The sequence below is a fragment of the Puntigrus tetrazona genome, chromosome 10 (assembly GCF_018831695.1).
Source record: "Puntigrus tetrazona isolate hp1 chromosome 10, ASM1883169v1, whole genome shotgun sequence".
Taxonomy (NCBI): Eukaryota; Metazoa; Chordata; class Actinopteri; order Cypriniformes; family Cyprinidae; genus Puntigrus; species Puntigrus tetrazona.
Genome location: NC_056708.1, coordinates 7,450,129 through 7,466,836, shown reverse-complemented (window position 1 = coordinate 7,466,836; position 16,708 = coordinate 7,450,129). Strand labels below are relative to the sequence as shown.

The 16,708-nt window shown below is 37.0% G+C and overlaps 1 protein-coding gene across 2 annotated transcripts in view; it reads right to left on the bottom strand.

Annotated features, from left to right (window-relative positions):
* The window catches only part of kcnip1b (Kv channel interacting protein 1 b), a 32,537-nt gene extending 16,617 nt beyond the window's left edge, over positions 1–15,920 (bottom strand). The window contains exon 1 of one of the 2 annotated variants that reach the window (XM_043251170.1): positions 15,127–15,920. In XM_043251170.1, the coding sequence (XP_043107105.1) occupies positions 15,127–15,214 (88 nt within the window). In that variant the 5' untranslated portion in view covers positions 15,215–15,920. Of the gene's footprint in view, positions 1–525; positions 768–15,126 lie in introns of those variants that run through there. The other variant, XM_043251172.1, reaches the window with a different exon arrangement.
* Positions 15,921–16,708: the final 788 nt, after the last annotated feature.

Genomic DNA, 16,708 nt, shown 5'->3' with positions numbered 1-16,708 from the left:
CTCCATGCTTTCAGCTCTGAGCATTACAGGAGGTAATAATTTTGGAATAAATGGCCATGTAATACTTTCATAACCCATAATGCCTCGTATAGAGCCCATGCCAGCATATGCCAACACATTCGCTTCATACTTCGCACATGCACACGCAGCACATTCGCTTTATCACAAACTAAATTAGGTTAATTAACATTGCTGTTTGCTTGCCCTCTGAGATATAAATTCTGGCATTTGTGAAAAACGAAATGAACAGTTTTTCCTTTATAAAACAACCCCAAGAGGAGTTTTTCTAATTTAGCTAACTTCAAGTGGCATTCCGCTGCAATTTTGTTGTCCAAAAATTATCTAGGTTTAGCGATGCACACGTTTGCAGACATTCGAGTTGCGTATTAAGTAGAGCAAGAGCGCTAAACGTATATAAAAAAAGTTATATATTCTAAGTCTTATCTTCACATCACTCCTCCGTTGTAGCAAGCAACTTATTAATGACAGCATTTCCAGCTGGTAAATGTGTAAATTGGATCCTACCTGTTCTGAATGTGACCTGTTTGGTGTGCATAGAGAAGGTCCCCAACACTACACCCATCTTCAGCAGAGTTCTTCACTTTGTCACTTTCCTCACTTTAGATCTCGGTTTGAAAAAAAAAGCACTAGTCTCTGTTTTTTCTTATCCTCTGATCTTTCAACCCTCTTTTACTCTCAGAGTTGTTAGTTACTTAGCTCTCGCACACTCTGACTTTCCTCTGCGTTCTGTCTGTCTATCATGTGGACTCTGAAGGCTGCTCATCATTTCCTGAGCTTTTATTGGGGGCTGAGAGAGACATGAAAAGATAGAGAGAGAGAGAGAGAGAGAGAGAGAGAGAGAGAGAGATGGTGAGTGGTTCATTTTGGAATTCTAGTGGAGAATAAGGGAGTGATAAAACTGAGTAGTATCCAGCTGACTTGTGGTAGGTGCTTAGAAAAAGAAACAATATCAGACTTTTTCAAGCAGTTATGAAAAGATTATCCTTTTCAGCCAGAGATTGTAAAGTGTAAAGTGAAATGTGTAATTTTTTTTTGCACTGGCATTATTAAAGAGAGTTGTGAAAATAAGGAATGTTTTCCAAACAGGCTTCCTAAACATTGCCTTCTATTGGTTGTTCAAACAAGTTGCCCGGCTCCAAAGTCAAACCATTGGTTGATCCAGTGCTGCTGTTGTCAGGCTGGTCGGGATGCTCAAACAAAATGCTTGCTTTGATAGTGTCAACATTTTTTAGTTATTTGGTGTTACTTTATTTGATAATGCATACACTACACTTCAAAAGTAATTTTTAATGTATTCGAAAGAAGTAAATTTTTTAAAAAAAGATTCTATTGTTCATAAAATTGTTGTACTGATGTCTGCTTACAAACAGTATGTTGACTTTAACATGTTATAAACATGTTATAATGTCAAATTTTTTTTATAGTGAATTTGAACGCGTACATTTGACTGAACCATTGGTTTTCTCACTCAGATACATGGTTTTAAGGGCTCTATCAGTGGTCAGAGTATCGCAGCGTGAGGATTAAGATAATCACTTTAACCAAAGCGCTCTCGCTCGCTTTCTAGAACATGCTGGACTCTTATCTATCTGGGCCACTTAAACATTGACATCTTTTAGCGCAGCGCTCCATGCTGACTCGTTCGCACGTAGAGGGAAAAGACTAGAGATTCAATTACACCCTGCAATTAAAACACAAGCATTTAGGCTATTAAAAAGAGAGCTTTAAGAGCATCAAATCCTTGAGCTGGAAAAACCACTGGATAAACACAAAGCGGAGCTGAAGCATGTGTTCAAGAAGGGGAACAAAAACCAGAAAAAAGGCTTAGAGGGGGATAGAAAAACAGGGATGATGTGAGGACGACAAGGAATTGTGAGGACGAGGCTTTGCACCCTTGATCTTTTCGCAAATCTCTCTTCTCTTCTGTCATTCCTCTCTGAGTGCGGAGGAAAATGTGTGAGAGCCGGAGTGAATGAAAGTGAAGGAGAAGAAAAGACAAAGGAAATAACAAGAAAGAGAGATTGAGCCGCTTCTTTTGAGCAAACCCTTATTCTGTCAAAAGCTGATCACTGAAACACGGTTCTTGCTTGCACATCATTCCATGTTCTTTCATCTGCCCTTCCCTTTCTTCTTCTTCTCCTCCTTAATCTTCAACCCAAGCGTCCCTGTTTCCATCCGCCTTGCTGCTGTCAGGGAAAACTGCGAGCGCAGTGAAGGATCCAGAAGCAGGTGAAGTTAGGACAGATCCATTGATCTGTGCATCCTCAGTTCAATACGAGATACGGTTTTGCTAAGAGAAATCACAAATGAGATCTCTTCATTATCTCAGCTGTTTCTCCGAGACAGCGGTGAGAATAATTGCAAATATATTCAGCCTTTGTGTGAAACTGTGTTAACAAGCCATTTTTTATATATATACGAGGATATTTTCTGCAGAGTGCAGAGAAATCAAAAATAACAAGGTATTCCTGTAGCTTCAGAAAACGATAATAATAATAATAAAAAATCTGTCACATTGATGCCATCCAAATGTTCACGATTCTGCAAAGTCGATATGAACAGACAACAAAGCGAATGTAAAAACTCTGAATTTAAAAAAAAAAAATATAACTTCAGTTGAAGTTTTAGAAATACCTACTCAGCGTCGTTTAGATCACAAGACATATCATTTAATTTAAGTCTATTCAGATGTTTGCCTATGCTATGATATATGAAAGAGTAATATCACTTTTTGATAAAGATGAAAAATGAAAAGAGTAAAAATGCCGCTAATATTAAATGCCATTATTTAAGCACACTTTTTTCAGCACAATATGAAGTCTTTCTTAATGCCCTATAATTTCACATAATGTCTGTAAGAAGAAAACTCAATATATATATATATATATATATATATATATATATATATATATATATATATATATATATATATATATATATATATATATATATATTTTTTTTTCATAGAAATCCAGTGCTATTCACATTACTTTTATAGTACTTCTAAACTGTATCACTTGTTTCTATTTGTATTCCTTGTATAAAACATCTGAGCTAAAATCGATATTTAAATAAAACATTACTGACTGCACAATTAAGTCTCCTGAGCGGTGAAAGCACAACCACTTAGTCGCAGTCGAATTTCAGCTCTAGATATCTATGCCCTACAATCCCCACCGTAACACTAAGAAGGAAGAAAAGAGTTAAACCGCCGTGCCGGCTTGATATCGTGAAGCTGAGGTTATTTAGCTCATTATGTGATGTTTTCAAAGCTAATGTATCAGCCGCTCGACAGCGGCAGCTGCAGCTCACAGTATGCGAGTTACTGCCTGGAGTAGATCATCAGCCTGTGCCCCCTCACATACCCACAGTTCACAGCCAGCTTGGGCTCCAGGCCTGCTGTCGCCTGTATGTAAACACAGTCCCTCGTGACCGCGAAAGCACTGCAGTACGGTTTGCAAGTGCGATACGACACAAATACAAGCTGTTTATACCATACAAAAAAAAACTAGTAGAGTGTTTTTCAGTTTTTATTTTTTGTGTATATGTAATCAGTTTCTTGATGAATAGCTGTTACGTGTGTTTCTGCCTTGCAGGCAGTTTATCGAGACTTTTTGCAGCAGGTGTATCTTCCTTTTGTCATGTCTAATTTTGCCAGCCCCCCTCTTCAGAATGCTTAGAGAAGCACTAAATCACTTTATCACAGCTCGCGAGAGTTTGCTCGAGCGCATTTATTTCGGATGTTATACCGCCATCGCGCGGTTACTTAAGGGACCTCCCCGTTTTAAAGATGAGCCGTCGGACGTTAATCGTTAAAAGCCACAGTACGTTGACGGCCCTCTAGCGGTCGATGATAAAACTACGAGCCGACGCTAAAACCGAATACGACGGTTTATTGTAAACGAGCAGACGGAGGAAATGTGATTATATGCAAATTAACATGAAATGCCGGGATTTTTTTTCCTTTTTCTTTTTGGCTGGTTTCCCGCGAAATCCGCCCGGGGCCCAGATGAGATGTTATTAAATTAGCAGCCGCGGTGATTTGAGGTAAGACAAAAAAACCGCTGAAAGATGCGTTTACGTACGGTCATTTCACGCAGACATTTTTTTTAATATTACAGGAAAGTCGAAGATGTGTCTCTTCTTGTCAGTCGTGTGAAACTTGGGCCTAGGAAGTAAGGTTTTCAGAGAAGGCGGCGAGAGGAAGATGAATGGGAACACTTTAGGTAATGTTTGGATGCAACATCGTGCAAAAGGAAAAAAGTTACAATTTTAGAAATGCTCTAATTAATATGGTAATACGATGCTCGTAACATAAAGTGAGCAGTATTTCAACAGACGTGCAGTTCGTTTATGAAACGGAAGGGGGCGGCATTTTACACATAATCTAATAGACTGCAGAGCCTCTGTTGTCAGGCGGTCATCTTTAGTGTACTGTGCGGCTGTACATTTATTTATTGATATAAACTATAAGCCACTAATGAGCTGTAATAGTGTAATCCAAAGAGTTTATGTACATTCACCTCGTGATCACAATAACCTTGGCTTGTCCTTTATATGACCTGACTGACCTTGTTATCTATGAGAAATTTTTTGTAATTTATGGATTTAGTTTTTTTAACCATACTTTTCCAGCAGATGTGCTTATAAAGTGAACTTATAATTTTGTAAAAAAAAATTAAAAAAAAAAATATATATATATATATATATATATATATATATATATATATATATATATATATATATATATATATAATATGTAGGAAGCACATCACTATCTCTCAGAGCCTGCCTAAAAATACCATATGCCACATTTATCTCCATGGAAACCTTCTGCACAACCTTACCACAGAATATTTAAACTCTCAAATAACCTTTGCTGAAAATAAATATGTGCCTATAAACAAACCGATGCGCAGAAGATGCGGTATCGCAGCAGACGTGTTCATTTAATTTCTTGCACATGCCAGTTTTGTTTGGTCCAGCACGTCCTGTCTGCATTAATGGACCTCTAAAGTTCATCAGACTGAATATTATGCACCCCTGCAGTCCGAGTTAGAGGTCGCATATACGCCTGCAGCGCTGAAGAGTCGCCTGATCTTCTCTCTCACGTGTGCTTCGGCAAAATAAAAACGCCGCTTCCAAAGGGCATTTACGCTGACTGATTTAAAACAACAACGCTATAGATTCGTTTTTAATAAAACCTGGCGGTGACGATAATAACAAGTTACTAAAATAGATTGTAGGCTTCGATAAACTGCGAATTGGGGACCCGCTTGCGTTAAACAGGCCCTGTCCCGCTGATGTATTGCTAGAAAGTTTAGTAGCAACGTTACAGCGACTGGCAAAGACAAAATCGCTGTCAGCGTGAATGGCACTTACTCTGTCATTCTGATATAATGCACGGGTCTCATAACTAAATGATTCGTAATGTTTGTTTTAGGGGCTCGTAAACTCCTCAGCGAGCAAATCCGAGCCGACAACGATCGCCTCGGTAAGAGCTGTGCAACATCGACCCGGAGCGAGGCCTCTTGCTCTGGGTCAGCGCGCATATGACAAGAGAGAAGGAAATGATAGATGGATGGAGAAACAAAGAGGGGGGAAAAGCGAGAGTGAACGGCGGAAGAAATGGAAGAAAGATGGGTAAAGGAGGAGAGAGATGGAAGGGAAGAGTGAGAGAGATGGATAGGGATGCTGGGGATAAAAATAAACTGCTGGAGGAAGTAGATTACGTAAAACAGGACGAGTGATTTAAAAATTAAAGGTGGAGACGTGCACTGTCAGCTTCGATCTGCTGTTAAAAAAGAGAGAGAGAGAGAGAGAGAGAGGGAAAGACAGAGAGGCAGAAGGAAAGAGATAACGTAAGGTACCCTAAGTTAGAGTATCGTAGTAGACGTTTATGTTCGCTCTGCAGGGAAGAGAAAGGACTGCCGCCAACCAGACGGAGTCTGTGTCTTCACTCCAGTGAGTTTAACATCTGGACGCTGCAGCAGTACATCTGGACTGGCAGCATTTTAACAGCTGTTTCTTAGTCTTTAGTCTCGGTGGATGCTCTGTGAGAGTCTCGTACGAAACCTGTTCTTGTGCAGCTTTGGACGAATTTAGTAAAAAAAATGTTTCTGAAAGAGAGCCAAATTGTCCTTTCGAAGATGTCCTCGTGACACGAATCATGGAAATGCAAACTACGTTTACGTTTACGTTAAAAGATTAAAAGGGCATTTTTGAAAGTGCATTATTTGATTAGAAATACAGTGATACTGTGAGGTACACAATATATGCATTTTTTAAAAGCAAGACACTGAAGGCGAATAGAGTAAAAAATTAACTAATAGTTATCACCTATGTTTTCTAAAATATTACGTGTAAGTATGGAAATGAGGCAGCATTTCATGAAATATGTGCTATACAAACATCTAAACGCTGGATGAAGCCAGTTTCAAAATTCTTGTTTAATTATTTTGACGTATTAAGAGTCAGTTTTGGGTATCTCATTTTGTTCACTCCATAATTCAGAAAATACTTTGAATGCAATATATTTCGAAAGTTTTTGAGGGGAATAAAATGTTGTATATTAGCAAGCAAATTATTTATGAAAAAAATCCTTTGTAAAAACCTTCAGGATATAGACGGGAGTAAAAATGTAAAGTTTTGTATGTGTAAGTGCTGCTGAAGTGGAGATATATGGAATCTAAATAATTGAAAAAAATTGAAATCTATTGATATAAATATATAGAAAGTGCTATCAAACAAATGCTTAACTGTGTCTTTTGGATCTTTTCTTTCCACTAGTCTGAAAAAAATATTTTATGAAAACTCAAAAAGCCCTAATTCTTAAATAAAGATTTTTTAGTACATTCAATAAATATTTTTGAATAAGAATATGCAATAAAATAATAAATTAGTATTTTAATATATTTAAAAATATATGTAATTTATTAATGTAATGGAAAAGCTGAATTTTCTGTGATCATTATATGCTGATTTGGTGCTCAGCAAACATTACCCATTACTATCAAAGTGGAAAATACTTATGCTACTTCATATTTTGTTAAAACCATGATTTTTTGATGAATATAAAGTAAAAAAAATCAGTTTAATGCATCCTTTCTGAATTGTCTAATTTCTGCTCACCATAATAAAGGTATCTTTGCTGAATTTGTGAGATGCATCAGAAATGTACTAATTATATGTACTACATATACAAAGTCAAATATACCTATTTATTTGTTATTTTTTAAAGTTTACATTTAAACTAACCATCCAGCAGCACATTCTTAATGTTTTACCCAAGAGAGGAGGATGAATGAAGAGAAAAAGGAGCCATGTGTCCATAGCTAAATGTTTCTATTTTGTGTGTGTGCTCGCGCGCGTGTGTTCATCTGCAAAGAAAAGGACAGAAAGGACGGCAAAAGAGCAGAAAGAAAGGTCGTACATCAGGAGGAAAGCTGACTGCTATCTCTAGAGAGAGTTCGGTCCAGGTGTTTCTGAAACAAGTGCGTCCAAGTGTGTGCCAATGTGCGTGTGTGACCCTTGCAGAGCGCTGGATGTGTGTGTGTGTGTGTGTGTGTGTCTGCGCAGCTGCCTCTCCCTCCTCAAACTCACACAGACTCAAACACACCTCCGGGACGCTGCGGTCAGGTGGACTCTGCTCTCATACACATGCAGCGCTGTTCCCTTCTCATCTCTCCTGGTTCCAGCTTATCTTTCCATTAAAAGTCAGTTAAAAAGGCCTCTGTTCAAATCAGGCGAGGTAACCATGGTTGCACATGGATGAAAACCATGATGTTTTCCAGGTTTCGTTCAGTTAAGATGAAACGTGCTGCATTGAACGTTACATTGATGTTGTCTGAGCAAACTACATTAAGGAAAGAAATCAGCTACATAAACTCTCTGACTTACTGTTCTGACTCACTTTTATGCAAATAGTGTTAATTATGTAACACCATTTGCATAAATGTGAATTTAAATGAAACCAAACAAATACCAATATATATATATATATATATATATATATATATATATAGTAAATTATGAAAAGATAATTTTTTTGTTGAAAAATTTGGTTTCATGCCAATATGTTTATTTTGACACAATTATATATTAAGATAAAATAGGAAAATAATATAAAAAAGTATTAAAATCATTTGCTTAAACAGAGACATTTCTGCTAAGCCATTTATAGGTTTATTTGCATTAGCAATATTTGGTTGCATTAGTGTTGCAAAAATTATTTACTGCAAATGTTAAAGTCGGCACGAAGCAGAAGTTAGTCGTTGCCGGAGCGTTGCTAACAAAATTGAATAATAATAATCAATTTAAGTTCGGCATATATATTTGTTTTAAACTATTTATATTATCATAAATTATAATAACGTATCTACACTTCCAACCGGCCAACCCAGAATACAAATAATTCTTTCATAATGGAAGCAGCTTTATGATGTTATAAACATTTTTACCGAATGTGCATGAAAGAGCATAAATATGAATCCACATTTTGATATTTCATATTGTCACGTATGGTGGTTTGACGCAGGAAGGAGCACTCGAGAAGTAACATGAACTTAAACGGATTTAATTCACTTAACGGGCAAAATAACAATACACAAGCAGGCAGGCAGGCAGAACAAAAACCACGTATAGACCACGTGAACTCAAAACACACAGGACTAAATACACAAGGAAATTGGCTAAATTAACAGGGAGCAGGTGTAGACAATTATACAATTAACATGAAGGGAAGGTAGGGCACAGAGAGCACATGGCACGAGACAAAAACAATAACACAGTCCAGAGACGTGACACATATTTTACAGAGTGAGTTTGAATGTGCCCAAGTGTGTTTAAGTGCTAGCTGTGTGGAAGATTATCAGTAAATATAGACCTAATTCATGTAAAACTAAATTTCATATCACAGTAAAAATGTAGGAAAATATAGAAAATGTTGTCATTATAATATTATTTACAGTGAAGATTTGCACTGTTGTTTTCTTGCTATATATATATATATATATATATATATATATATATATATATATATATATATATATATATATATATATATATAATATTGTTCAAATTCTCTTTAGAAGAAGGTTAAACTACAGGTTTCAAAAACAGAATAGTGTTTGGTGTATTATTTAAAGAAATATGTGTCTGCTACAACGCACAAAGCATGAATCGCTGGTTGTCAAGTGGATATATAGCAGTGTATTTTCAGATTTTTTTTTTCCAATTCTGCTAAAGAACTGAAGCGCAAATCTCCCTCTTGTGCACATATGAATACACAGCAAGCACACACGACCCGAGTTCATTCTCCCACACACACACAAACACATGCTAATTCAGGCATGTTTCTTTAAAGGTCTTAAAAACACCATAAGGGATAAGAATGTGTTTCAGTCTTTTTCTCCTCTCTCTTTCTCCCTTTTGTAATTACATTTTCCTTCTTTAGATTAAAGGAAATATGTTAGAGTTTGGGTCCTGCTGGTATTGCCTGTATTACTGCCGCAAGTTATTATGAACCTCAGACACACACACACACACACACACACACACACACACGTATTATCAACAGCTCAGCAGGAACAGGAGGCCGAGGTGGAGGAGGAGGACGTCAACAGGCCTGAATAAATTCGGGATGTTGTGAATGTTTCACATCTAATGTTACATTTACATAAGATGATGCTGAGAAAAACATTTGGCACCTCCACAGCCTCTGGAGCCAAACCGAAACAGAATCACTGAGAAAATGCCGGAGTCTGAAAAGAAACTGAAATTCAGCGAGTGACAGTGAAGGAGGCAAAAGAGAAGGAGAAAATGTGCGAAGGAGGGAAAGAGTGTGGGAGAGTTAAACTGCATTGGCATTGTGGCTGTCAGACAGATGGTAGCGGACCAGCGTCAACGGAAGACTTTGACTGAAACCAGACGGAGAACGAAACTTTTCTGGAAACAAGTAAATAAAATATATCACATTACATCACTGCATAATAATAGAGCTCCCTAACTAATAATAGTTCCCATTACAATAATAATCTGTCAATTAAATATCTAAACTTCTCAAACATTTTTAGTTTCTGCTACAAATGAAAAAATAATTCATTCAGAAGTTTGTATGTTTCTAGACGCATATGTAGCACCTTCCTCTCTGCATATCAGAACAGGATTATCAATCTTATCATGAGACTTCAGATATAGCATGTGAATTCTATTATGATGCATTTATGGCGTTTTGTTTTCATTTTGGAGCCTGACAAATCCAGTCCCTTTCATTTTCATTGCAATGAAAAGAGCTGTGCAGTATAATCTTCAAAAATTCTCCTTTTGTGTTTCACAGATGAATGAAAGCCATGCAGGTTTAGAAACAGCACGAGGGGGTCAATAATGCCAGAATGTTCTTATTTTGGGTGAACTATCCCTTTACTGTAACGAGACACTGAATAACTGAGTCACTCTCCAAAATCTCTTTCTCTTCTTATGTGTGTGTGTGTGTGTGTGTGTGTGTGTGTGTGTGTGTGTGTTTAGTACATCTCGGTCTGCGCTGTTGTGAAATGTTCTGTTTAGAGTCCTTAGGCAATTGGACTGTGAACAGCCCTCAGACGTGATATAATTCATAAAAATCTATTAAAGGAGCAAGTAGTAGATGCAGTGGAGTTTTGTCTCTGGACAAGATGAAATCTGGCCTCAGTTGAACTTTTGTTGCATACACTTTATTTTAATAGTCCACTTTAAACATTCTACTAATTATAAGTAACTTTGTAACTACATGTCAACTAATTCTTATTAATTTGCAAGTAAATCTCTACTAACCTGCAGTAGACTGTTAGGGAGTATATAGTAGCAAAGATGCTGCATAGGAATGATGTGTTCCCATCAAAATAAAGTGTTAGAAGTCTACTTATACTCTAACGACTGAGTTGACTTCTAGTTGCTTAGTTACTGTTAGTAGAATGCCTCATGTCAATTGTGGTAAGGCATTTTGGACATTCAGTGGTGGCCGAAATGATTAGTATTTTCAACTAATATAGTATTTTCAGCTAAAAATGTCAGTTATTTCTATCTTTAGCTGTAGTGTTTTAGTAGACAATATCTGTTTACATTTGGTTAGGTTTCCTGAAGGTCAACCGAAGTGATCGTGAAGTGAAGTTTATGTCATTTTAACCGAAACAGGAAGACGGGGACATAATGTGAAGACCCGCCCCTTTTTAAAATAGCCAATAGCTTTCGATTATATCACAGCTTGGACTAGAGCTGTGACAGTCACAGTCTCATTCATATTTCTATAAAAAACACCTGTTTTGTAGAATTCAAATGTGTCCATGTGTCATAATAAAAGCCAAAACAGCTTTCATTTTGATTTCATGGGGTTTTTAAAGCATGTCGGCGATGGTGCCACAGTTCTTTTGGATTTAGTCTGTCTCAGTTTTTTCAAATGATGAGATCAGATCTCTTTTTGGAGCACTGGCGGATGTCAGACTCCTTGTGCAAACAAAAATCTCACTGGATTATAATAATATCAAAATGAATGTTTGAAAATGTAAACTCATATTTGCTACCGACTACAGCAAAAGATAGAATTTTGAGTATTTTTTTTAGCTGGTGAAAATACTAGTGTTCTAAAAATTTTGGCCACTACTGTAGTCCTTTTTCATATTTACTTCAATTACTGTTGCTATAGTTGGCATGGTTACAGATGACTTCAGTTGCGTATCTGAATCTAATCCAAGACACCAAAAGTCTAAAATTGTCATTATTTATTCACTCTCAATTTGTTTCAAACCTCTGGCTTGTTTCCAAAATAACATGTTTGAATTTGAATTTATCATTGGATTGTATTTCTTTATTTATTTCTAGTAAGATCTGGCAAACGCTACTGAATCCAAACTTTTTTTTTGTGATTTCTTGCACCGCACATACAGAAAAGACAATCCCGATACATCTTGAGATACGCCATTAACAACTAGCAGTCCACCTTCTTTCCATACAAACTACATTGAATATCAGAAAAACGAGGTTTACCCGAAGAGTGGAAAATGGGAACCGTCAACCAAATTCACCTAAACTGTGTCTATGGTCTATGGTGTGAAAGGAAAAAATATATTTTACATAGTTTGGAAGACCGGTTTGGAACAGTAGTGTCAGTAAATGTTGAGATCATTTTCCGTTTGTCATTTTAGGAATGAAAATAAAATATTGTAGGCACGTCTACTCTCTTTTTCCAATGTTCCTCGCAATATAAGCGCTCAACGTTGTACAAAACCCCGAGTGCGTCTGCATCGGTATTGATTCCTCCAATCACAAAGGTTCACCCCAGCTGTTGTGAGGATGCACTGTACACTCTCATGTGTTCTACGGTACTTCTGCAGAGAACGGGGAAAATCTGCAGCATGTCAAGGGAAGTTGGCAGGATTGATCGACCCTGTGCTCTTTTAAAATGTCAAATGCTCCTTCTCTTCTCCCCAGAGGCTCATTCTATCGGAGCTGTAAAACTGCAGTAACACCAGCATAGCCATGTTGTCACTCGTGATCACACACACACACACACACGCGCACGTGCCCTGCACTTATACGAAACACTTACACACTGCCATGTGCTTGACTGACCTTGTCACTTGCGCTCACGGTTGCTATTGGTAACAACAAAACAGCTTCTGATTGGGTGTTCATAGGCAACAGTATTTCTTACTGCAATGTTGTTTTTTTTACTCCAGTTACAGTAAGACGGTCGTGTTGGAAGATTGATGAAGTATGTGGTAAATATGCAGCATGAATTGACGGATGCGTAAAATAAAAGCATTTTTTTTTTGCGCAGAGCAGCAGGGAAGGCTCAGAAACCTGCAGGGATGAAGGGTCATCATTAACCCGTTAATGGGTTGACTGAGGTAAAGTGCAGTCAGCTAGAATAACCACGATGGATGTGTACAGACATCTCTCACACTCTGTTCACTGAGCTTTCATTACATATGGCACAAATTCATTCTAAAACAAGGCTGTTTACCCCGAGGGCTTTGAGCATCAGCCTTCTGGAATGACAAAACATGACTTTAAACTATGGGATTATTTGGGAAAATAGTCCTGTTTGGTTCTGTTCCGTTTAAAGTCAATTATGTATGTTCTGTAATCGCCGCTTTTTATTTCACGTCGGAGGAATTAAGATACATAAACAGAATTGTAAAATACAAACTCAGAATTATGGGGAAAAAGTCTAAATGATTTTGACCGCAATTCTGATTTTACATTTCGCCGTTTTTTGCGCCACAGAATAAATATAGAAGTGATACAGCTTCACAATTCTTTTTCCCCCTTTAATGATTATATTTCATCATTCTGAATAAAAGCCAGGCTTGTGAAATAAAAAGTTGCCGTTACAATTTTTACTTTTTCTGTTGTGTGGAATTGACTTTCATAGTTTTGTATGGTTCTGTTTGAAATTCTATAAATATCCTATACTGCTATTCCATTATATTCCATTCTACTTAAGACTCTGCTCAAAATGTTATTCTATTTTATTTAAATTTTCGAAATATTATCCCGCTAAAGACTCCGAAGAAGATTCCATTCCATTCTTCTGCACAGAGAATGCAATCTTACTGAAAAGTTATTCTACTGCATTATATTCTGTTCTACTCTAACCGAATCTTTAGCGGTTCCTTAAGGGTGGAAGGGTTATCTAATATTTATCTGCTTCTTTGTTTATTTTTATTCACACAGCCTCAGATAACACTAAGATAAACTCAGAGCACATAAATACAAAATATTTGAGCCACGGCTTCCTTTCCCTGCTCTGTGGTCTGCTATAGTAGTCTAGAGAGACTGGTTTAAATTCTACACTGTGGCTCCAAATCCTCAATATCCTCTTTAAATTAACTTCCTACTCCCCTGTGTATAGGAAAAGCATCTATCTGCGAGGAAGATATAATGAAGGAGTGGAGAGATAGCGGGGTTCATCAAGCAGTGCTCGGTGAGGTTCCGGCTCTCTGCACTCAGTGACAGCAGATAAACAGCCACTGCTTGGTTCCAGCATCTCCACGGGCCCCGTCGGCATGGAGACGAACCATGCAGTGCTTTTTCTGCTGACACAGTGCTATGGTGCTCAAAAAAAAAAACAGAGGAGATGAGAGATGAAAGAGAGAAATGGAATTTCTTCTTTGGCAAAGAAACAACCCAGGCTGCTTTTCAAATACGAAAAAAATGTACGAAAAGGATTTTTTTTTTCCATCGGGTTTGAAAGGAGGTGTAAACGTGTGCTAATGAAAGATTCCAGGTGAAGAGTAAAAGAGAGAGGTGCTGGAACCTCATCCTAATATTGGCGTATCTTAGTGATTGGCGCTTGGAATATCAAAAGAGAAACAACAGGCGAATAGGCAGACACCATCAGTGTGGATGCAGGTACACTATCCAAATGTAAAATGTGATGCCAAAGAAAAAAATGATGAATCTAAAAAAACTTTGCATTTAATAAATGAAAGTAAAATGTCATGTTTTATAAAATAAAAAAATATACAAGGACATTTTACAGTTAATACAATGTAAAAACACTTATGAATATAATATTCGTATAAAACACCTTATAATAAACATATTGAATACATAATATAGCAAAACGTTAAATATTAAATAAAAGTACTATAGAATCAATAAAGTATTTTAAGTACAATTTTAAGTAAAAAAAAATGAATGCATAACCAAAATATTACATTTATTGACAATTTAAAAATATGTTTAAAAAAAAAAAACATTACGAAATATTAAATAAATAGATGCATTAGAACATTAGAAGCTTTATACTGAATATATATTTTACAGCACATAGTAAATATTAAAAGCTAAAATGTTATTAAATATGCTACTAACAAATAATTTATGAAACAATATTATGTTTAAAAATGTAAAAAGCTTCTGGTAAATTATGTTGAATATTGAAATATTTTGAAAACAATGATACGTTTGTAATAAACGTAATATTTGAAAATGTTTAAAATATATTAAGTGTAATATTAGAAAACAAAATAAACAAAAAAAGTTATAATTTGTCCCACTTTACATTTTAAACAAGCTTGTTTACTTTTTTTTTCTTTGAGTTTGATGTTAATGTAGGTGTCTTACCTTTGCTGAGGGTTCCTGAAACAAGCCTCTGGAGGGACTGAATGAGCTTTAGCACCCCCTGTCTGCAGCGGCTGGTGCAGCCGGCCATGATGAGAGAGAATCCAAGGGAGCGCAGACAGCCCCTAACGACAGCCTAAACACTGCTTTCAGCAGCGGTGCTCATAGACGAGGCGTACGTCCCATACGAGCCTCTCGGGGGACTCCAGAGTGCTTCTCACACCGCCTCTTGCTCGTCCGGTCCCACAAGAACTGCACTTTTAACAATGGGTTCCAAGTCCAAGAATGAGACGAGCAGGATGCCCAGATGACACACACGCACACCTTTCGCCTACTGTCCTCACACACACACACACACACTCACACGCACGCACAAACACACACAAGATGCTCACAAAGTGCCTGAACCTGTTCTCCACCGCCTCTGTGCCAGCCGTTTGAAGTATAAAAGGAGAGTTGCTGAAACAGCCGACTGCTGCTGTGAAAGTTAGAGGGGAAAAGTTGGAGAGCGCTGCAGGCTCAAAGCTCAGAGACCGACCTGATGAATTATTAAGCGGATGGCAAGAGCCCGCTGCTGCGCTACACGGACTAAGAACTGCTTGGAGGAAGTTGAGTGTCCATGGAGACAAAAGAGTGGCTTTCCTTTTCCTTGACGATGCTTCTCCTGGTTACGCCTCTGCCTCTCTCTTCCTCTAGCTGTATGTGTGTGTGTGCATGTGTGAGTGTGTGGTGTGTGTTGTGTGGTGTTGTGGCGAGAAGTCTGTGGTCTGCTGCAGCGTTTCCGACTGCTCTGTGCTGCTGGACAGATCCCTGCAGCATAAAACAGAAGACTGCTGCTCTCTCTCTCTCTCTCTCTCTCTCTCTCTCTCTCTCTCTCTCTCTCTCACTCACTCACTCACTCGGGAAGCATCTCTTGCACACCTCTCTCACATTTGCCTTGTAGTAGCTGAATTAAAATATCTTAGAATCTATTCTGTACTGCATTTTTGTTTTGCTATGCTGTTTTTTTTCAAGTATTTGCATTAGATTCTTTTCTTTGAAAGTTACCATTTATTGTATAATCGTCTGTTATAATGTACTCCATTTACAAATATATTCTATTAAAACCCTTCTATTCTATTCTATTCTATTCTATTCTATTCTATTCTATTCTATTCTATTCTATTCTATTCTATATTGTTCTGTTACATTCTGCTGTTCTTCTCCATTCCAGTAAACTTAAAGATTATGTTTTAATCTTAATCTTAAAAATTGTTGTTTTTAACTCTCTATTAACTCTATACATCTATTCTAAAAATTATATTCTTTTCTTTAGTTCCTTTTATATGACATACTATTATGCACAAAAGTCTATTTTGCTACACTATTCTATTCTATTCTGCTACTTTCCCTTATGTTTTACTCAACTTTGCTAGATTCTCATATTAACATCACTATTCTGTTGTATAATATTCTTTTAAAGGATGTATTCTATTAAAACTACATGTTCTGATGATTTATTCTGTTGTAATAAAATTTCTATTCTGTTCCATTCCATTCTATTCTGTTAAATATTCCAAATACATGATATTTTCTGTAAATGTGC